This window comes from Lacerta agilis, chromosome 5 (assembly GCF_009819535.1).
Source record: "Lacerta agilis isolate rLacAgi1 chromosome 5, rLacAgi1.pri, whole genome shotgun sequence".
Taxonomy (NCBI): domain Eukaryota; kingdom Metazoa; phylum Chordata; class Lepidosauria; order Squamata; family Lacertidae; genus Lacerta; species Lacerta agilis.
This window is the reverse complement of record NC_046316.1, coordinates 70920336-70943758: the sequence shown is the minus strand read 5'-3', so window position 1 is coordinate 70943758 and position 23423 is coordinate 70920336. Positions and strand designations below refer to the sequence as shown.

At 43.2% G+C, this 23423-nt stretch overlaps 1 protein-coding gene across 2 annotated transcripts; it reads left to right on the top strand.

The window, feature by feature from the left end:
• Positions 1 to 1659: 1659 nt before the first annotated feature.
• On the top strand, positions 1660 to 22497 carry LOC117047349 (phospholipid scramblase 2-like). Of its 2 annotated transcripts, none has more exons than XM_033150397.1 (9): positions 1660 to 1716; positions 8492 to 8527; positions 10649 to 10792; positions 16288 to 16445; positions 17421 to 17463; positions 18870 to 19090; positions 20143 to 20304; positions 20714 to 20875; positions 22192 to 22497. In XM_033150397.1, the coding sequence occupies exons 2-9, from the start codon at positions 8515 to 8517 to the stop codon at positions 22249 to 22251; spliced, it is 963 nt and encodes a 320-aa protein (XP_033006288.1). In that variant the 5' UTR covers positions 1660 to 1716; positions 8492 to 8514; the 3' UTR covers positions 22252 to 22497. The 2 variants fall into 2 exon arrangements, with proteins under 2 accessions (XP_033006288.1, XP_033006289.1); XM_033150398.1 differs by having other exon boundaries at positions 1694 to 1719; positions 8495 to 8527.
• The last annotated feature ends 926 nt before the right edge of the window (positions 22498 to 23423 follow it).

The following is a 23423-nucleotide window of genomic DNA, read 5'->3' as shown; positions in this document are numbered from 1 at the left end:
CTCCCTCTCTCATGTATAGGTGTTGTGGTTTTCGCTATGTAAACATGGACACAGGAAGCCTCAAATCTGTATTGGTAGGTAGATCTCTATTGCAGATCACTCTTTTTTGTTGTTTTTAAAGCTCCTCCACCTGTGCTTTTAAACAGCAAATCATAATACTTTCTTTTTAGAAAATGATGCTTCCTATTTCCATGCATGCAAAGCCTCTCCTACTGTTTTAGTTTATTTGTTTTGCATAGCAAATTGTTAAAGCCAGAGGGGAAGGAGTGCAGGCTGGTTTTGTTGCATTTCTGGTCAGTTGACCAGTGTGCAGTGCATGCAAGGTGAAATTAAAACATTTTACTTCAAGGTTACCTCACATCAGCCAGATTTTCCTGACAATAGTTACGGGGGGGGGGGGGGGAACCTGGATAGCCTCTGACCTTTTTACATACTCTCACTGAGGAATTCAAATGATGTATGCATCTTCCCTGAGCAGACAGCAGAACAAAGACAAAACCTCATTCCAATATCCCCCTCAATTCAGAGCAAAGGTGTAGAGACAGAAACAGGACTGCCCTGACCCTGATGTTCCTGTGCCCCACTGATGCATCTCCAAAATCCAAAAGTCTGAAAATGGGCATCTGCATTCATGAATACCTTGCTGAATGAAGGTTCAAAAGACTGCACATCTGTGCCTTTTCATTTTCATTTCATTCCATTCATCATCCTTGTTACTGCTAAGCTTGACACTATCATTAAGGTCCTTCTTTACATGGCGTTCAGTGTTCTGTTGTGTTCTGAAAGAGTGAATAATAATGAGGTGTGTATTGTCCCTCTCCAGAGCAGCTGAGCCTTGAGACAGGTATGTCCTATTTTCCTGCCAACCTAGCAGTTTGAAAGCACGTCAAAGTGCAAGTAGATAAATAGGTACCACTCCAGCGGGAAGGTAAACGGTGACCCGGACGCTGTACGCAGGCTCCCTCAGCCAATAAAGCAAGATGAGCATTGCAACCCCAGAGTCATCCGCGACTGGACCTAACAGTCAGGGGTCCCTGGAAAAGACCCTGATGTTGGGAAAGATGGAGGGAACAAGGAGAAGGGGACGACAGAGGACGAAATGGTTGGACAATGTTCTCTAAGCTACCAACATGAGTCTGACCAAACTGCGGGAGGCAGTGGAAGACAGAAGTGCCTGGCGTGTTCTGGTCCATGGGGTCACGAAGAGTCGGACACTACTAAACAACAAAGCGGCTGGGGGAAATCTCCATTCCGAAGGTGTGTATCTAGCATGGAGAATAAAAAAGCCAAGCCACCAGACTTCATGGCACGTGGCTCCCTCTCCAGGGCTGCAGTCATAGCCTTTGCAAGGCACAATCCAGTTTTGAGTTCCTTTAATTTTGAACCCCGCTTAGCCCCCGGAGGCGGGCGGCCAAGTGAAGATGTTCTGAGCAGAAGCGCTCCCAGGTACATTTTCCCCCACTTGTGGGCGTCGGCCGTGATTGCGGTTCCACTTCCTCCTCGCCAGGGGCTGCTCACTTTGCGCTCGCCGCTGCTGACGTCGCCGCTCCCGGCCGACCTCAGCCCCTTCCCGGAGCCCCACACTCGCTTTTATCCCCACCCTCAGGTCCGCCCTGCCAGTCTAGAGCGGCTGGGAGACGCCGGAGCGATTTGTTGGGCAACAGCGCGGGACTATCAGTTGCAAAGGGACGCGTCCGGCACGCGAGGCTGCTAATCAATGTAAGTTAGGCTCTTCCTGCGTTAGAGACGCGGGGCTGAATAAAGACATGACTGCGGGGGAGGGAGAAAAAAAATACAGCCGCTTAAGACGCCCACCCATCCTCGGGTGCTGTTGACTCGTGGGCACCCAGCCCCACAGGTGTGCGGCTGCGGCTAAACCCGGGGAATTGTTCTAGGGGGGAAATGGCGGGGAGACAAGAGCTGCATAGCTCTCACTGTGGTTTCGCTTTCGTTTCCGACGAGGTTGCTCTCCGTGTTCTTCGCGGAGGGTGGCGAGTGGGGGGAGCGATCGTTTTGGAGCTCTGGTCTTATTGATCCTCTTTGCTTCTGTTGTCCTCATTTCTTCCTGCTTCAAATGGTCCTCTCGTTCGACAGGGATGTGTATTTCTTCCCTTCCCTCGGTAAAGATGTTTGTTCCTCTGCGCCTAAGTAGTGCTGTTTTCGACGGGGTCGGTGGCAATCTGCCCTGGTAGCACCGCTATGAGGATCTTAATTTCAGGGTCGAGGGTTCGAGCCTCATATTGGACAAGGGGTTGGACTATAACTCCCGGGGTCCCTTCCAACACTACAATGCTATGATTCACATGTGGTACACACCAACCCCACTCCTAACATGCATGGGGGCTCTTTGGAGAAGCTTTGACACATACACCTGTATGCAAATAGGAACAAATATCTTTCAGACATTGTGCTGAACACGAAGAAGTGGGGGGTGGAAAATCTGACAAGTCACATGAGGTTGTAAGTTCTTTTACACTGGGTGAGATGATTTCCAAAATGAACAGAATTCATAATTTTTCCTATACCACTTCATCAGCGCACATTCTCTGCTTATTAGCCCTGTCTTGTGCAGGAGTTTCCTCCTGCCCTTTGAGCGGTTCACGAGGGCACAGGGAAGTTGGGAAAGTAGGATACTTATCTGCTATGGACTTCCCAAAGTTAACTAATCTTAGGACCTAGTCACCTACTTGCTGATTTTCTTTCCACAGTTGTAGGGTTTTTCTAAAGGTAAAGGGACCCCTGACCATTAGGTCCAGTCACGGACGACTCTGAAGTTGCGATGTCCATCTCACTCTAGAGGCCAAGGGAGCTGGCGTTTGTCCGCAGCCAGCTTCCGGGTCATGTGGCCAGCATGACTAAGCCACTTCTGGTGAACCAGAGCAGCGCGCAGAAACGCCGTTTACCTTCCCTCCAGAGTGGTACCTATTTATCTACTTGCACTTTGACGTCCTTTCGAACTGCTAGGTGGGCAGGAGCTGGGACCAAACAAAAGGAGCTCACCCCGTCGTGGGGATTCAAACCACTGACCTTCTGATCGGCAAGCCCTAGGCGCAGTGGTTTAGACCATAGCACCACCGCATCCCACAGGGTTTTTCTAGTTGGTGAATATTGCAGATTTTGTAGTTTCAACAGCCCTGCAGCAAAATCAGCATCATGATAGCTTGTGTTCATTGAATCAGGCTGATGTGATCAGCCTTGTTGCTGTGTTTGAATTCTCCCCCCTCCCTAAATGTGGTCTAGATGAGAGTTGCCTTAGTAGCACTGACGTAACTGATGCCAGGAATTGATGTCAGGAAAGTGTGGGGAAGGCTGGAGAGCTCAAAAAAGAACTGGAAAAATACTCCCTTTCACCTTTGACCTATATCTTGCATCAGTGTTCCTTGGTTCATTGTACAATGTAGGAAATACTTTCTGTCATTTAAGTAAAAGGAAGCAAAACTAGTAGAAAGTATTTCCTACATTGTACAAAGAAAAAGGTGACGCAATTTCTAAACTTCCTGTAATCTAGATCATGTTAGTGTGAAACACACTTTTGCTCTGTTTTGGTTTTCTAGAGCAAAACAGAACAAATTACGCAGATTTACACACACCCCTTTCACTGATATATAATCTTAGATTGCATGATCAATAAATGCCTGGTGTTTTGTAGCCTGGAGAAAAGTTGGAAGTCAGTTTTAGGCACTCATGTGCAAGTGGGAACTTCTTTTTTCAAGAAAGCTCAAAGACTGCAGTATTTTCCTGGCAGGGCTGGGCAGAGGCACCCCCTTTCGTGCCTCTGCCCAGCCCTGCCAGGAAAATACCAAATGTAAGCTTTTGAATATCAGATTGCAAAGTCCCATTAACTTCAATGGTGCTTAATCAGGAAGAGCAGGCTCAGGATAGCAGACTTACTTGTGTGTTTTCCAACATTTTAAAATATCATTATAATAAACTTGGGATTGTGCTAAAAACCAGAGCACACAAGGCAGCCAACAATTAAAACAAACAAACAAATGAGTTCATCTTAGTAACAAAGAAATGTAGAATATGGTAACAGACAAGAACTGATCCAGTCCTGGGTTTATAATTCAATTCAGTACTAATTAATATTGCATCATTTAGATCTCCCGATGGACATTGGGTAACTGCAGTCCTGCCAGCAGTTTCCCACAGTGTCTGGGCACGACCCAAGTAAATGCAAGCACATTTCAAGTGTTAGGGAAGCCAGTAGGAATGCCAAGCACATTCTTAACCCTTTCCCACTGGAATCCATGGAGCTTATTTTTTTAAGGTGGATCCCGCTAGGATTTGTTTTGGCATTTTGTTGAATGAGGAAGCTGTTGCAGTTTGGGGGTCTACAGATTTGTGGCTTTTGCTTTTCAGCCTGTTTCTGTGAGTAGGTGGCTCCACTCCTCTTTGCAGGATACTTTGCCGAAACTTGTTAGTCATCAGCATTCTCAAATACCTCCTCCCCTGGCCAGGCTGTCTGCCTCAGGGACCACGTTGTCTTGGGTGCTGCTAGCACTTTCCATCAATGAGCATCAACACAGCCCTGCAGCAGCATCAGGTTGAGTGACGGGATGGAGCACTGGTGCTTGGATGTGCATCTTCCAGCCACAGCATGCAAGTGTGCCTGCCTGCCGTTCTGGCTATGGGGCAGGAAAAGCTGGCAGGTGTGTTGGACAGTGGAGGCTGATCCATTAGGGCAAATGGGGGCACTGCCCCACCCACCTCAGCCTGCCTTCAAGCAAGCCTTCACCTGCCTACCATCTTACTTGCAACCAGTAAGGTTTGCCTGTCACTGACCCTGCCTCCATTTATTGCTTGTCTCCTTGCCTTCTGCCCTTCAGTCCTAATGGTAAGGTAAAGGTAAAGGGACCCCTGACCACCAGGTCCAGTCGTGTCCGACTCTGGGGTTGCGGTGCTCATCTCGCTCTATAGGCCGAGGGAGCCGGCGTTTGTCCACAGACAGCTTCCAGGTCATGTGGCCAGCATGACAAAGCCGCTTCTGGCGAACCAGAGCAGCGCACAGATACGCCGTTTACCTTCCCTCCAGAGTGGTACCTATTTATCTACTTGCACTTTGACGTCCTTTCGAACTGCTACCAGCCACCATTTTTGCGTTGTGTGGGCTTTTTCTGGGAGGGGGGTGCAGTTTATCCCTGTATTGCAAAGGCTCTCTGGGTGCCTCGGTCATACAGCCGCCAAACGACATCTATCCTTCCTCCCAGTTCAGCAGCTTGTATCGCCATTTGTAACAAAAGATTTAACAATTGTATAAAGTAAATTCAGTTTGTAATTATTGTCTGAATAAACTGTACTTGAATATACTAAACACGATAATTTGATGGCAGACCATTTGGTGAAACTACATGTTAAGGAGTATGAAGACTGCAATTCTCCTTCTTTCAGAATTGCTGCTGAACATAATCTCATGCGTAAAAAAGCAAAAGTAGTCATTTTTGTCCATAAGAAAACACTTCAAAGTTGGTCCAAACGTTTATTAGGGCCAATCAAAATGTAACAAAATTTGTGTTCTCCAGAACTATTTTGTGACATGAAAGGTATGACCCAGTTGTGGATTTGGGGGTTCCATGCAGGCTTTAAAACAGGAAATTTCTCCGTGGGCTAAGAGGAAAAACTGCCATAGCATGAAATTCACTTGGAAGTCAGTTTTCATGAAACCACAGTAGATCTTGATGGAAAGTTTGCCAGTATAGAACTTGGCCTTGAGCAAATACAAAAGCAGGAAGATTGATGGTAATCTCTGGACTACAAAAGGGCCTCCCAAAGTAAATAAAAGTTTCTGTGTGCTTGTGGGCAGCTGTTGCACTGCAGCTTTTGATTAAGAGAAAAGTGACGTGGTAGTTTTGTGTTTGGTTGTAAACTTATATCACCCGATACAATGAGTAAAACCCATTGAACAAGGTGGGACTTGCTTGCATGCATTGGGTTGCACTGTAAAAGAATCAGTGCAAATATTCAATAGAACTAATATTGTATATCACTTCCTGGGGTCCAAGTTCTCTCTGTTTCTCTCCTCCAGAGGGAGGAGCATTTATGTTGTCACTGATTTTCATCTAGCCCCTTTGACATCTGAATTTGCTCGCTCTTGTACATAAGTATTTGGTTTTCATTTGAATTCATGCATTTGCACCTTCAACCCTTTTGCAGCATTTTTGATACCATGTACTGGAAAGAGCTGGGGGGGGGGGGGTTAGGATATTGAAACTGGTGGGGTCCAGAATGGTGAAGTGGCTGAGCTTATTTTAAAGTGCCCGTGCTTTAAAATAAAGGAAATATAAAGATTCCTGTGGTGATTTCTTGGAGGGTTAAAGTGGATTTGTGTTGTTGCTTCTTTTGAAAAGGTTGAAGTCAAATAGTGGGCAGTATATGAAGTTCTAGAGCTGATCAACAAATTTAAGTTTAATAAGCTACTGAGGTCCATACATTTGTAGGTCTTTAAATACCTCAAATATCAAATGCTGATCTAACAAAAATATATAACTTATCACTAAAATCAGCTTCCTTAATGGAGACTGGAAGAAAGCCAACATGATACGGGTGTTTGGTTTTTTTAAGGGGCTTGTACGATATTAGAGCCCAAATAGCCCAATATCTGTTCTGAATAAATTGGTGTAAAGCATTGTTAAAGACAAAACAAAACAAAAAATAAAAATCATTTCAGTAGCACCTTAGAGACCAACTAAATTTGTTCTTGGTATGCTCGGGGGGTCGCATAACTCTGGCATGCTAACTAGTTATGCAACCCCCGAGCACACCAAGAACAAACTTAGTTGGTCTCTAAGGTGCTACTGGAATGATTTTTTTATTTTATTTTGTTTTGACAAAATACGTAATAAAGCAAAAGCAAAACAACCCAATAACACTCATCCAACAGAAACATTTTAAAAGGCCATAGAACGTTAAACTGCCAAAAACTTGGTTGAAGAGAAACATTTTCGCCTGGCACCTATATATATGTAATGAAGGCATGGGTGAACCTCCTTGGGGAAAGTACTCCTCAAACCGGAAGCCTCCACAGAAAAGGTCTGTTCTTGTGTTGACACCCCCTAAATCTCTTGTGGGGTAGACACAAGAAGGGCCTCAGATTATGATTTCAGGGTCTGGGTCGGTTCCTATGAGGAGAGGAGTGGTATCGCGGTCTGAAGGCTTAGTAAATATTTGATTGGACCCAGACTTGCCCTTCCATTTGCAGAAGAACTCCTGCCCTTCAAGAAAATGGATGAAATTCCTTCCCTGTTCTCCAGTAGCAGTTCCCAATGAGTAGAGCTCTACCCACAGAAACTTTGGATTCACCCCATTATTTAACAGAGTTTCCAGAAGGGTTTTTGACAGGAGCCCCTTCAGATATTCAGAGAGTGTGTAGTACCACTTTTCTTTCTGCCTCCAGTTCCAAGGGGGGCAATCCCTGGTGTCTCCATCCTCCCCACCTCCAAGACAAAAGTCCGAAGGGGAAGCCTATGTTTGCTAGGTTGTGAGTAGCCAGAAAAGAGACCATGATAAATAGCTGAATGGACATGTTGACTTGATGTGCGGTAATGATGTAAAAGGCAAATTCCATGCTAGGAATTGTTAGGAAAGAACCATTTCATTTTCAAAAGGTGTCATGCCTTGATATAAATATTGTATTGCCTTCATATAAATCTATGGCACAGGTACATTTTGAACATGAGAGTCTTGTCTTCGCTGCTCAAAAAGCATTTTGTAATGCAGAAAAGAGCAACCAGATTGCCCTCAGGCCCTGCATTTGAGCTTCCTCAGACATCTTATGGGCCACTGTGAGAACAGGATACTGAACTAGATGGGCCATTGGTCTGATCCAGCAGGCCTATTCTGATATTCTTAATCAAGGACGTCGGCCCATCGACCAGGACTGGTGAAATCATTTTGAGCCTTTTAGTTCAGGCAAAAGATGAAATGGTTACTGTGACTGTTCTTACAAGTGGGCACATTGGGGCAAAGTCAGTACGTGTACAGGTGAAACTCGAAAAATTAGAATATCATGGAAAGGTTCATTTCTTTCAGTAATTCAACTTAAAAGGTGAAACTAATATATGAGATAGACTCATGACATGCAAAGCGAAATATGTCAAGCCTTTATTTGTTATAATTGTGATGATTGTGGCGTACATAACAATTTCAACTTTGGGGTTTTCATCAGCTGTGCGCCATAATCATCACAGTTATAACAGGCAAAGGCTTGACATATCTCGCTTTGCATGTCATGAGTCTATCTCATATATTAAACTCCAGTAGCTAATGAAAACAATTGCTTACATAAATGGACTTTTCCACGATATTCTAATTTTTCGAGTTTCACCTGTATACTAATTTATTTGCTACGGAGCCAGACTCCAATCATGAATGGGGAAGAGCTGGGTTTTATAACTTTGGTAGTGAATAATACAAAATTAGGAGGGAGGGAGGAGGATATGGCAATGTTGCTTTTTATTTGAAAACAACAACAAACTATCCTATTTTGTTTTTTCAGAAACGAGTATACAAAAATCCATGGAACCCCAGGGTGAGTAATATCTTTTTCTGCTTTAATTCTGTGAATGTTCATTTTTGACCATCAATAAAGCGTTGTTTGCCTATTTGCCTACTGTGTGCCTGTTTTGGCTGCTCTTGTTAGACACCGGAGGTGGTAAAATAGGGTACCTGTAGAAACGGGAATCTTGTGTCTGGTATGTTCTTGTTAGGTAGAAATACAACTAGACTTCACTTTCATCTCCATGAGCCCTCAACATTTGCCGCAAAGGGTTGCAGATTGTGGGTGTGTGCTGGTGGCTCCAGGAAGCAGAAAACGAAGCCCACTCAGACATTGTATGGTCTACTATTCAATCATGGGTTAACTATTCCTTTGGGAGTTTAAATAATTTGGACTGAACATTACCAAGGTTTTCATCAAATGTTCTAGAAAAATGCTGCATAAATCAATTGAATATTCATTTATTTTCTTTTTGCTTTAATGTTCAAATATTTGCTTGATTCAGATATTGTTGTTTTGCTTTAGTATTTTTCCTAAATTGGGTTGCCTTCCCCAAATCATGTATGAAGTGAATCTTGCAATATAAAATATATGTGGAAAGTGGGGAACGAGAGTAGCAGCCAATTAAACAAACATTCAGGATACCCCTATAGGCCCACAAAAGAAAATGTAAATTCCAAATACATTTTAGGATTGTGTTGAAATTATGTTAGTTCATGTTGACCAATAAGGTGTATGCAGAATTCCAACTTTTAAAAATATTTCCTGCCAGACAGACATAAATTCAACAGGTGGACTGTTCCCCTCACTGTATCGCTGTGCTAGGAGAAGTTTTGCCTATTTAGTTTTGCCCTCCATGCATTTCATCTGTTGAAGGGTGTGGAACCTATGACTCTCCAGCTGCTTTAGGACTCTGGAGGCCAATGCTCAGGGATTATGGGAGTTACAGGTTCCCCGCCCCTGTGTCAAAAGCACATAGCCTCTGGCAGGAGAAAAAAGCACCATCCCTAGTAAGTAAAAATAGCACTCCAAAGGGTGCTACATTTGGAAATTATACAGTTTATATGGTTCAGACCTAGGAACCTGCCTTATACCGATTTAGACCATTGCTCTACCTAAAACATTGACTGCTGGTGATTTCAGACAGGGGTATTCCCTAGCCCAATCTGGTTGCACCTATTTTATACAAGTAGATACTCTAGTTGTATTCTGCAAATGTTCTACTTTTAAAGATATAAATCTCAAAATAGGGAATCTGGTAAACTCGCCACTTAAGAATTCTTACCAAGATAGTAATATTGTATTCATTGAGTTTATGGAAATGTTGGTGTAAGAATATTGCAGTTTACCTGGCAGGTACATGGGCTTGATGCATTGATGTCCCTTTTACCACCCTGCACAATGTAGCAACATCAGGAAGGTGGCTGCACCCCGATATGTTGGCTGCTATTCGAATCCATGTTCCACCCTTTTGTAAAATTATCTGGTAGTTGCCAGTTTTGTTTTGTATTTTAAATAGAATTTACCTAAAGGTAAAGCAGAATTAAGGGATAAATCCTATACACTAGATACTGGCATAGAGCAAGCCTGGCATAAATTAAGCTGTCATAAAGTTCACCAGATCCAAACTTCATTCTGGAGCAGGGCAACTGCTGGTTGAGTCGGTCTAAGCCTGGCAAGGGGGAAACAAACCTTTGAAAAAGCTTTTTGCCAGGTTTCCAGATCATGTGGTCAAGCTGAATGGACTTGGGATCTGGCCTAAATCTCTTCCCCACCACACCCCCCATAACACCCTATTTTCAGGGCTTACACGGGTTTAAGATCCAGGATGGGGGAGATACATTGGCATATCTGGCTGAGCTGCAGATAAAGTAGTTAAGACATTTTAGCCTGACAGTGCCAGGAACCTCCCATCTCAACCAGAGTTCCTCTGAATCCTAACCCCACTAAATCCTGGAACATCTTGCAAACAGGCAAACAGGATTGATCCCTAAATAAGGAGTAAAGCTCAAGCAGTATAATGCTGTGTTTTGCCTTTATGTTTTCTGCTCTCTGCACAAATGTAAATTATTTATGTGTGTGTGTGTGTGTGTGTGTGTGTGTGTGTTTTCTCAAGAAGTGAGACTTTGAAATGTCTTTCCATTCTTCCACCAGGTAAATCTGCACCTGTCCCACCAGCTCCTGGGTACCCTGTTTCTGCATACCCTGGAGCACAGCCGCCTTATGGATATCCTCAGTACCCCCCTGGGCCTGGCCAGTATGCCCCAGGGCCTGGCCAATATCCCCCTGGTTTTCCAGGTAAGAAGTTATTATGCATGTAAGCTTGTATTTTACATTGTTGTGACACATCCCAACATCACGTGCACTGATGTATGTAAATTCTATATTTTAAAAAAGCATTTATATGTTTATTCATTAGATTTCTATACCACCCTTCATATGAGGTTCACAATCAGAAATACATGACATAACAGACAAAAAAATACCCCCACCCCCCAGTTTAAAAGGCCATAGTTTTGTTTAATAAGCCAAAGGCCTGGGAGAAGAGGAAGAGGAATGTTTTTGCTATGAGCCTAAAGATATATCACAAAGGTGCCAGGCAAGCCTCCCTGGGGGGGGGGGGGAGCACTCCACAAATGGAAAGGTACCACACAAAAGGCCCGTTCATCTGTTTCTACCCTCCAGACCTCTCGTGGAGGCGGGCACCTTAGATGATGATCGTAGGGTCCAGGTCATTTCCAGTGGGAAGAGGCGATCTTTGAAATACTGCAGTCCTGAGCTGGCTTTATAGGTCAAAACCAGCACTTTGAATTGGGCCCAGAAACTGTTTGGCAGTCGGGCCAGGGTTGGTGTTAGGTGCTCAAACCGTCTTGCCCCAAAGAGCAACTGGCTACTGAGTTCTGCACCAGCTGAAGTTTCTGAATCATCTTCAGAGGCAGCCCCTTGTATAATGTATTGCAGTAATTTAACCTAGAGGTGACCACAATATAGACAGCAGGTGTTAGGCTATCCCTGTCCAGATAAAGGCACAGCTGGGCCACCAGCCAAAGCTGATGGGAAGCACTCTGCAACACCAAGGCCACCTGAGCGTCAGACGACAGCAATGGATCCAGAAGTACCTGCAAGCTACAGACTTGCTCTGTCAGAGGAAGTATAACCCTATTAAGAGCAGGCCACCTTCCATCCATTTGGTTAAGGGAACCACCCACTAACAGTGCCTCATGAGCCTCACCAATCAGAAGGTTGTCGGTTCAAAACCCTGCGACGGGGTGAACTCGCGTTGCTCTGTCCCAGCTCCTGCCAACCTAGCAGTTCAAAAGCACATCAAAGTGCAAGTAGATAAATAGGTACTGCTGTGGTGGGAAGGTAAACAGCATTTCCATGCGCTCTGGATTCCATCACGGTGTCCCGTTGTGCCAGAAGCAGTTTAGTCATGCTAGCCACATGATGTGGAAAGCTGTCTGTGGACAAACGCCGGCTCCCTCGGCCTGAGCGCCACAACCCCATAGTCGCCTTTGATTGGATTTAACTATTCAGGGGTCCTTTACCTTTTTACCTTTACAGTGGTACCTCAGGTTACAAACACTTCGGGTTACGTGTTTTCAGGTTGCAGACCACAGGAAACCCGGAAGTACCAGAAAGGGTTACTTCCGGGTTTTGCCGCATGCACAGAAGCACCAAATCGCATCACACGCGTGTGCAGACGCGGTGCTGCAGGTTACGAATGCTGCGGGTTGCGGATGTGCCTCCGTCACAGATTACGTCCGCAACCCGAGCTTCCACTGTACCTCTCGGCAAGTCATTACTGAGGCAAAACAATGATCCAGCACATCCACTGCCTCATTTGCAGATGTAACGGAGAAGCAAAGCTTGACCATAGAAATGTAGACCATTTGAGGAAAGGTCCATATTCTGTTCAGCTTCATGTTTTGGTCTCAGTTCAGGATTTCTTTTGGTGGACCTGTTCTGGGTCTCCATACAGTGTTACTACTTATGCATAAAATGAAACAGAAAGCATTTCTCCACCAGCAGAAAATATATTCTGCCCAAAGTCCTGTATTTGTAAGAAGCCTCCTCTCAGAAGCAAAATGTTCTTGTATTGAAATGAGTCTAAATTATGGGCTCATTACGCTTTTGAATGGAAACTGGTGAGGGGTATGACGGTTTGTGTTTGCCATGCATACAAAGCAACAGCAGGTGCTTTTTTTAAAAAAATAAAAGAGATTGTTCATCTATTTTCCCAGTCTGCATGTGCCCTGCAAATGCTCTGTACAGGCTCTAGTAGCAGATCATTAGCTTCCTTGTGTTCAAGCTAATCCTAAAATCTGTGGACACACTTGATAACGATTCCCATTGAATTTACCTCTTTGGGGTAACCGCAAGACATTTTGGTGGTTGAAGCTGAAAATACAAATTGCACTTATTACTATAGGACACAATCTGTATGGTTCTGTAGTTCTTTTACATTAGTATCATCAAAGGAAATGGGGCGGGGGGTTGCTGATTGTTCTAGATGTTCTATTGTCAGAGAAAATCAGTTCTTGGGCATATAGAGTTGCAGTGTTACCATCTGAAGTCTTCCAGTCTGTCCATACACCATGGCTGGCTATTTTTTTATTCATCTTCTGACTAATTATTTTTTATTATTATTATTATTATTATTATTATTATTATTATTATTATTCCCCTCAACTGCATGGACTTTATGTTTGCTAACCTAATTTAATAAATCTAAAGCTGCTTTAATCTATGCAGTGCTGTCTGGACATATTTCTTATTTACAGTATTTGTTTGTTTGTGTGATTTGATTTACACACTGCCCTCCATCAGAATATTTCAGGTGGGTTCACATGGCTAAGTTGCAGGGTTCAGGCCCTGTGCAGCAGTCCTATTTAAATAAGAACAGCAATAACAGCAGTGGGAGAGGTACTCTTTTGCCTCTAACATAGCTCTTCCGAATCCCATTAATTCCGCTGGCACAGTGCGTAATGCAAGATGACGTTAATGTGAATGATGGCCCCTTCTGATGCAGGCCTTTAAATTAAAACAACGAAAGGGATGTGTTTATCCCTTGGAACATGCGTGCATCCAGCTTACGCATCCGGTTAGATCATTTGAACTTGAAAAGCCATGCTGGGGAGGCAGGACACAATTGCTTCCCTGATTGCAGTTGCAGAAAGGTCACCTTGTGCAAACTGAAGGATGATGCTGGTGGGGTGGGGTATGTTGGGCGGGGGATAGGGCAAAGACTGATGATCAGGCAGGATTGTGAGGGCCATAGTTCAGCCATCAATTGCATGTTTTGCTAGCACAAAGTCCATAGTCGAGATACTTTTTGCTTTTAGATTGTTTTTCATTTTAAACTTTATGAAAGGTTTTGTGCCAGGGTGGATTTGATTTAAATCAAATCAATTTAAATCACTAGTCAGTAAGACTTGATTTGAATCACTAGTCAGTAAGACTTAATTTAACTAATTTTTCTTTTTTTACAGAAAGACTCATTCTTGCTGGTATAATCTTAATATTTACAACCAGATGAAGGTTTCATTTTTGGAATAATAATTTTTCAAAGTAGTTTTTACAGTTATATCAGAAATTACTGATTTGGTTATACTATTAGAAATACACAGACAGATAATTATTAAATTATTGTGAGGTTTAATAAGTTAACTGTTTATATTTGGACAACTTTTCTGCTGTACATTCGTTCCAGAGGTCCGTTCTTAACCTGAAACCATTGTTAACCTGAGGTACCACTTTAGCTAATGGGGCCTCCCACTGCCGCCGCACAATTTCCGTTCTCATCATGGAGCAAAGTTCTTAACCCGAGGTACTACTTCTGGGTTAGCGGAGTCTGTAACCCGAAGTGTTTGTAACCTGAGGTGTTTGTAACCCAAGGTACTACTGTATTTTACTGGAAGGAGAAAAATAATCATTTCCTTAATAACAATCTAAACAATTTATTTAACTAAAGCAATAACATTATAGCATACATATCCATGTTTGTTAACTGATGTGGTTAAACTTTTTATAAAACAACAACTTAGACTGAGTTTTAGCACACATGAAAAACTTAAAACAAATCCTTATTTCCTGATTAATAGCATTTGGACTATAATGTAACCTAAATAGAAAACTATCTTTAGAAAGACTTTTCCTCCAAAAGCATGTTATTTTTAAAAATCCAATTTAAATCAAAACAATCTGATTTAAATTTTTAAAAATCTGATTTTTTATTTTTATTTTTTTAAATCATTTATTTTTATCCACCCTGTTTTGTGCTTTTATTATATGGTACTTATCTTTTAAATGTTGTAAACCACGTTGATATACTTTTATTATTTAGTGGTACATTCATATTGTAATAATAAATATTCCTCGGTGTTTCCCATCCACACTAGTGGGGGGCCCTTCATGGGATGTATTTGCTGCCTGTGTTGCTGTTCCCTTCCTTCCATTAACGCCTTCCTGCCCAGCATATGTTCCCGAAACCTGAGATCCATTGGGTGCATGCAGGAAGGTATCTGTTTACCTCCCTCTGTGTGTGAACGAAATACAACTTTCTTTTTATAGACCAGAATTGCAGAAAAGTGCAGGCCTTGGTTGTTTCTTAAAAAGCTGTATCACTCCAAGCCCAGCAAGGATTTGGAGCATGGGTAGGCAAACTAAGGCATGGGGACCAGATCCGGCCCAATCGCCTTCTCAATCCGGCCCGCAGACGGTCCGGGAATCAGCGTGTTTTTACATGAGTAGAATGTGTCCTTTTATTTAACATGCATCTCTGGGTTATTTGTGGGGCCTGCCTGGTGTTTTTACATGAGTAGAAGAGTTTGGATTTGATATCCTGCTTTATCACTACCCGAAGGAGTCTCAAAGCGGCTAACAATCTCCTTTCCCTTCCTCCCCCACAACAAACACTCTGTGAGGTGAGTGGGGCTGAGAGACTTCAGAGAAGTGTGACTAGCCCAAGGTCACCCAGCAGCTGCATGTGGAGGAGCGGAGACACGAACCCGGTTCCCCAGATTACGAGTCCACCACTCTTAACCACTACACCACACTGGCGTAGAATGTGTGCTTTTATTTAAAATGCATCTCTGGGTTATTTGTGAGGCATAGGAATTCATTCATTCATTTATTTTTTTCAAAATATAGTCCGGCCCCCACAAGGTCTGAGGGACAGTAGACCGGCCCCCTGCTGAAAAAGTTTGCTGACCCCTGAAATTTTGGAGTAACTTGCATGAACAGCTGCTGCTTCCTTTCCTCTCTTTTATTTTCTGTCCCACCTCCAGTACCAGCAAGGGCCAGTTGTATCTAATTTTTTTAAATAATAAAACACAGCTGGTTTGTGTGAATGCAGTTCTGTGCAAAAGAGTTGTTATAAAAATATAAAATACCGCAAATGTGCCTTCAACAACAAATGGCGGAACCAGAGCATTTGCAGGACTACCTGCTCCCAGACTGCTTTTGGGTCTTGCTTCTGAGTAGACACCTACTCGCAGAACTGTGAGAGTCCAGGATGCCCCAACATGTGGCTCTTGACAGGGGGGGGGGATGCATTGCATTTCCAGTGGTGCAATCGCATGCACACATTATCTAATGTAGTGCAGCAAAGGGAGAGTATTTTCTTTTACTTGTTTGTTATATTCACACCCTACGTTTTCGTTTTTAAAATGCCATAGTTGGAATGTAATGTATATTATTCCACCCAATCTGTTAGTGTGGGGGTTTGGTGTTTTTTTAAAAGTTTTTTATAATACAAAGGGTTAAATTTGTCATTTTGCATCCCCCTCAAGGTGCTCCAGGACAGCCACCCTACACATTCCAGCCTGTTCAGCAAGCTTATGGCGTTCCCCCAGTTGCAGGCCAACCTAATGGACCTCCTGGTGCCATGTGGATGCCAGCACCACCTTCAATTCCCAATTGCCCTCCTGGATTGGAATATTTAAGCCAGGTACTTCTCTTTACGTCCAGCTTCTTCAGGAAAGCATGCAAGTAATACTTCAGTGACGCTACATGGTTTTTTTCTCCTCCATACATCCAGTCGCACGTAGGGCAGATGCGAAAGCATTCAGGATCCATTTAATAACCATTGAAATGGCTCCTTGATGTTGAAATATATGTTCAAAGCAGTACAAAGGGGCATTTTTTTCCCCTAACTGGTGGTGATGGTGGTCACCCGAATCAGCGGTTTGCAGAAATGAAACTTAAGATTCAAAAGGCGCATGTACTTCACATGTGTGCAGCCACGTGTACATCTTTCCCTCTCACGTACACACCACATTTCTCTCTCACACACCACACATAACGTGCAAAACTCCCCCCACACTCTCGCTTGCACATGTACCCCGTTCTTCTCTTCCCAGGTGTATCTCTCCCTCTGTCCCTTCCTCTCTGCCCAAGTGCATTTATCTACATTGCACACACATGGAACATGCTCGAGCAGAAAAGATTCAGAAGAGCCACGGGTGAAGGAAGCCCTTTCCAAACAAACAACAACAAAACCCCACAAAAATCAGTCGTTCGGAAATTAAGTCCCCCAAAATACAAGGGCCACCAGCCCTGATTTAGAGTCTTTTCACCATATGGAGGGTTACCTGACCACATGAAGGGGCTTATTTGTGAATTGGCTCAGAATTCCATTTGCTGGTTTGTGAAGTTTCTTAGCAGCATCATATTTGCTCTATAACTATAAGCAACTATAGTTACTCTCCAGATACAAATTTTGACACATTTACCAGGAAGCAAATTATATTGATTGGTTTTTGCTTTTCTTCATTAAAGAGGCTTCTAAATTTATGTGTTTCAAAATGCGAGGAATACCTAAAAGAGCAGTCCCTTGGGTTTTGTGAATAATGTAGAAAGTTTGAAAGATAAATTACTTGATGCCAGTTTTAACATGTTGGTTTTTTTTTAATCCCTGTAATAGATTGATCAGATATTGATTCATCAGCAGATTGAGCTCCTAGAAAGTACGTATCTTATGCTACTGTTCGTGCATTGAAAGATATTTCAGATAATTATGCCTCAACTGAAGTTGATGATAAGTGTGTTTACTACAGGGTGAGGATTGGATGGTTGGACTTTATTTTACAGTGTTGCTGGAGAATCGCCTGTTTTTAAAAGCATGTGACTTCTGAAATTCAATTTGCAATTAACCAAACATACATGTATATAAAAGAGAATGTGATTTATAGCCAATTAGGATTCATAGAATTGTAGAGTTAAAAGGGATCACAAGGGTCATCTAGTCTAATGCAGGAATCGCAGCTAAAGAATCCCTGATTGCTTTGGTGGTTATATGTATCAAGGTATAGTTCTGACGGGGGAACAGTTTACGGCAGGGGTGGCTAACCTGTGCCCTTCCTGCAAGATGTTGTTGGGTTCCAATTCCCACCAGACCCAGCATGACCAGTAGTCAGTAAGTTGTGGGACTTGCAGTCCAGCAACATCTACAGAGCCCTAAGTTCCCCATTCCTGGCTTATGCTGCACAGAAATAGCCAACAGTGTGGGTTTTTTGGGGTGGGAATAACTATCGCTTTAATCTCAGTCCCTTTCTGTTAAAGACTAAGTCCATGCCAATACAGTGGACGCTCGGGTTGCAAACATGATCCATGCAGGAGGCATGTTCGCAACCCGCAGCGTCGCGTCTGCGCACATGCAGGTCGCAATTCGGTGCTTCTGCGCACGCACAAGGCGCGATTTAGCATTTTTGCGCATGCGCGAGCGCCGAAACCCGGAAGTAACCGGTTCCGGTACTTCCGGGTTCAGTGCGGTGTGGAACCCGAAAATGCGCAAGCTAAAGCAGCCATAACCCGAGGTATGACTGTACACGTTTCACACTTGATTTGTTCAAATGGACAAAATTTTCATTGTTTTAAGCTCTCCCCAGGCATTACAAGAATGAGGAAGTTACCACATAGGAGACTGAGCAGTGGGGAGCGCCCAGAGAACCTCTGTGGCTCTGGGTGGCATCCTGCTGCACTTAAAGAAGCTGTTTACACAGGTCTGGCTGACCATACTGTTTAGCCAGGGCCAGTAGGTGCACCTCTGCTCCCTCTTCCCGGTACCGCATTCACTGAATCTGAATAAGTCTTGTAAACTGAGCTTTTGTGTCTTCAGGGGTGGGAAAATCACAGGATCTTCTTGAGGGCCAAAGTGGTGACATGCAGCTGTCATCACGCAGGGCTTGTTTGCATCCAGTAGAACTGGCATCTTCCTTTGTAATATCTGGTAGAACTTGCCTAATGTTGTGACATCATGAAGCTCTTCAGGTTTTTCCTGCCCCACAACATCGCTGGAATTGGGAAGGGGCCGTGGTTCGGTGGGAAATGCATTCGGATCAAAAGAACTGGACTTCTGTTCCTTCTCTTTCAGTACTCACGGGCTTTGAAACAGCCAACAAATATGAAATAAAAAATGCAATGGGGCAAAGGGTGTACTTTGCAGCTGAGGAAAATGACTGCTGTACGATGAACTGCTGCGGACCATCCCGGCCATTTACAATGAAAATCCTTGACAATGTGGGTCAGGAAGTCATCGAGCTCAGGCGACCTCTCAGGTGCTCCAGTTGTTGTTATCCTTGCTGTTTGCAAGAGGTAAATGGCTTGTTGCTCCTTGAGTCCTTTGGCTTGCCTAGTTTTAAAACCACCAAGATGTGGATATTTACTTGGGGTGCTTTCTCATTTCTCTGACCGTGTGAGATGCCCCTCCTTAAATTCTGACACTGGCTTCCTGTCCACCTCCAGCTTCCTCACATAAGAAGAAGATCCCTGCTGGTTCAGGCCAGTAGCCCATCCAGTTTAGCATCCTGCTCTCACAGTGGCCAGCCAGATGGCCATGGAAAGCCCCAAATCCAAGACCTGAGTGCAACAGCACTCCCCCCACACTTGAAATCCCCAGCAACTAGAATTCAGAGGCAAATGGCATCTGACAGCCGTCATAACTCGTAGCCTCTGATAGCCCTTATCCTCCATAAATTTGTCCAGTCCTCTTTTAATGTCTTCAAAATGGTAGTTAGAAATGCACTGTGAGAAGGAAGTACTTTTAAGTTCTCACCCTTATTATTAGTTGCATTTGTCAGTTGCTTTGTACAAAAAACGAGTGGAAGTAACTCAACAAATATAAAATGAACAGATGAAATAACTTAAAACCCAGAAAATTTAAGTCATGTACCGTTGAGGCTAACTTAACCACTAAAAGACGATCAGCACCTTTGAGGCTAACTTAAACACTAAAAACTTGGGTTAATAAAAAATCTCTCTGCCTGGCACCAGAAAACAATGGGGCCAGACATATTGTCCTGGGTATAGGATTCCACATATGGCAGGCTTTGGGGGTGGGTGGAAGGAGTCACAACTGAAAAAGGCCATTCATGACACACAGAGAGAAGGGCCTCTAATGAAGGCTGCAGGGTTTGGGGTGGTTTTTATGGGGAGAGGGGTTCCTTGAGGTACTGGGGTTCCTGAGCAATGTAAGCCTTTGTATGTTAACACCAGCTCTTTGAATGGAGCCCAGACATTAATTGGTAGCCAGTGGTGTTGCTTTGCTTCAACATGTCTTTCTCACAGATTTTGCGACTTGGCTTAAAAAAACCTGAAGCACCTCCTTCTGACTCAGCTCTGTTCATTCTTTTTTTATTTTTTTTTAGCTGGAAGTTCATGCCCCACCAGGCACACCAGTTGGTTATATTAAACAGCTCTGGGATCCCTGTCTACCTAAATTTGCTATCCAAAATGAAGCCCAAGAAGAAATACTGAGAGTCGTCGGGCCCTGCATAGTATGCAGCTGCTGTGAAGATATTAACTTTGAGGCAAGTTAACAATAGGACCATGTCCTGTGAAATTTTTATCACATTGCCCAGGGGCCTGTATCATGGCACAAGCCATCCAGTCTACTTGTTGTTTAGCATTGGGAGAAATCTTCTAGTGATCTGTAATCTGGTGTTGCCAGTTCAGGGAGAAGCAGCCACCTATTGTGTTAACTTGTTTTCTGTATTTTTTACCCTGAGGCTGTAAAGAAATGGGGTCTGACCTCCACCACTGGCCGGGAGACCAAAAAAACACTGGGAGGCTGCACACTCTGCCTCACTTCAACAAGTTATATAAAATGCTTACATTAGCCTCATGCCTTTTAAATACTTTGCAAATGTGAAGATTTAAAATGTCTTAAATTTCCAATTATAATAACCTCTTTTTTAAAAAAAAAACAACAACAACTAGGTCAAGTCAAGAGATGAGAAAAACAGTGTCGGAAGAATTTCCAAGCAGTGGACTGGCTTTGTGAGGGAGGCCTTTACAGATGCAGACAACTTCGGAATCCAGTTCCCACAAGACCTCGATGTTAAAATGAAAGCCGTCATGATTGGGGCTTGCTTCCTCATAGTGAGTCTGATAGTCTCAAATGTTGTGCCATTGGGAATTTTGGAGTCTAATGTAATGGCCTTTATATACATATGCATGTTCCTTACAGGGCACTTTGAGCCCTGTAGGACTTTATGGTTCCTTTTGTCTGATAAGGACAGCCATGTAAACTTCCCAAGTGCCTTATGTTAATTAAAGAACCGCAGAGATTTTCTGGCACCCCTTGGAATGATGATTGGCGGTTTTAGCTTTGGCGCAAGTCGTTGCTTTCATTGCTGCAGCATTGAGTGGCATGCATCCAGGAGGTAGATGGAGGAACGAAAGCCATGCTGAATCAAAATAAATATTTCAGGTGATGGAATCTACCAGGTGGTTCGATCTACTCAGATCACTTCCAGGTTGCTGCTTTTTTCAGGTGGGATTCAGTCACATACTGGCAGATTTGAGTTGTGCAATTAAAGTAGATTTGGAGTTATTGCACAACAAACCTGCTCCCCCCCCCAAAATTTTTTGTCTCCCTGCGAACAAATCAGGATGAATGCCAAACAGACAGGTTGTCTGGAAGCAACCTAAATTGCAGCTTAATGACAGAGTGCCAATTTTTACAAACATGGAAGCAAGAACATGATGAACATAAGACGAGCCCAACTGAATCAGACCAAAGGTCTAACTTGTCCAGGTTTATGCTCTCACCTACAGGTGAAACTCGAAAAATTAGAATATCATGGAAAGGTTCATTTCTTTCAGTAATTCAACTTAAAAGGTGAAACTAATATATGAGATAGACTCATGACATGCAAAGCGAGATAGGTCAAGCCTTCATTTGTTATAATTGTGATGATTATGGTGTACAGCTGATGAGAACCCCAAATTAACAATTTCAACGTTGGGGTTTTCATCAGCTGTGCGCCATAATCATCACAATTACAACAAAACAAAGGCTTGACATATCTTGCTTTGCATGTCATGAGTCTATCTCATATATTAAACTCCAGTAGCTAATGAAAACAATTGCTTACATAAATGGACTTTTCCACGATATTCTAATTTTTCGAGTTTCACCTGTATGTGAAGCCCACAAGCAGCACATGAGTGCAATAGCATTATCTCCCACTTATATTCCCCAGTGGCCAGTATTTGGGATGTCTTTGATCCTGGAGGTATATCTTGATTTGTAACCATTCCTTCTAATGACTTTCCCCATTAAAATGGCATTGGTTTTCAAAAACTTCTGTAAAATGGAATAAGTAGAAAAGTGTCTGAATATTGGTTTGCAGTTGCCTAACTGCTGTCTGTTTTGTTTGGTCTCTCTCTCTCTCTCCCCACCTCCTTTGTAGGATTTCATGTTTTTCGAACACAGTGGACAAAATCGTCAGCAGCGAGCTGGGGTCTGGTAGCAGAGTTGATTTCTGGATTATAAATACTTCTGAGAAAGCCCTCATGTCACTTCAAGTCTTGCCTCGCTATCAATGTCAAGCCTGCTTTGAAGGATTCCCCTCTCCCCCACACACACACACATTAAAACTACTTATTTTTGTATTGTGGTTGCAGCTTTCTCACCTGTGTTGGAATAGTCCCATTTATTAGAGGCTGCTCAATTCTTGAAATATATACTGATTTTATTTTTTTAGTTTTTTATATATAGATATATATATAAAACGTATACTTTTGGCATGAGATCCTTCCTTGTACATGTGCAGTGCTCAGAGAGTAAACTGCATTTTGTGTGAGGAAAGGGGCGGTATCTGTAACTTGTGGCTTTTAAGGCAGGGATTCCTATCTGTTCTTTGTATGCAGCGCTAATACACCGCTAAACCTTTGTTTCGTTTTGAGCCAATCATATTGGACTGCAACTCCCATAATCCCTGACCATTGGTCATGCTGACTGGTGCTGTTGGGAGTTGAGAATCCATAACACCTGAAGGTGAACATCCCTTCCCTGGTAACTAAGGAGCTGATGCCATACCTCCCAAGTGCCTGTGGTTTTCCCTGCTGTTGTTCGGTGTTCCCAGTGCAAATGCAAAAAAATAATAATTATGTATTGCTTCTACAATCCCCAGTCCAACATTGGGACTCATGAACCTGCATCTGGAAATTTAGATGCAGTACTCATGAACCAGTGCCTAGAACTTAAACACATGCCTTGCTTCCACAACTTGTGTTATTTGCTGTAGAAAACACCAGAGCATTTCCCTCAGCAATCATAACACATGGTGCTGCCAACATGAGTCGCTGAGGGAAATCGGGACGTAAAGGAAAGATGCATTTACTAATCAGAGGGTGCTATTATTTCACCAAGTCACACTTGGAACAGACCCAACAAAATCATTGATCTCACGTTATGACTGTTGTTGAATATCACTCAGAATGTATGTAAGAAATTGATCCAATCTTTTAGGGGTAGCAAATACAGTAGCTCCTTCCAAAAGCAGGCTCTTGCTATGTTACGGTGCCTATATAACCAAAGAGGGGCTACGAAAGAAGAAGAGAGGGAGATATTAAAGGTTTGCAGATATAGAAAAAATCATGAGAGGGGGAAAAACACCCTAAGCGAACAACACACACACCC

Coding starts and splice junctions, on each gene's coding strand:
- LOC117047349 (XM_033150397.1), top strand. Junction 20,305..20,713: donor GTGAAGATATTAACTTTGAG/GCAAGTTAACAA, acceptor AACAACAACTAG/GTCAAGTCAAGAGATGAGAA. Junction 20,876..22,191: donor TTGGGGCTTGCTTCCTCATA/GTGAGTCTGATA, acceptor CCTCCTTTGTAG/GATTTCATGTTTTTCGAACA.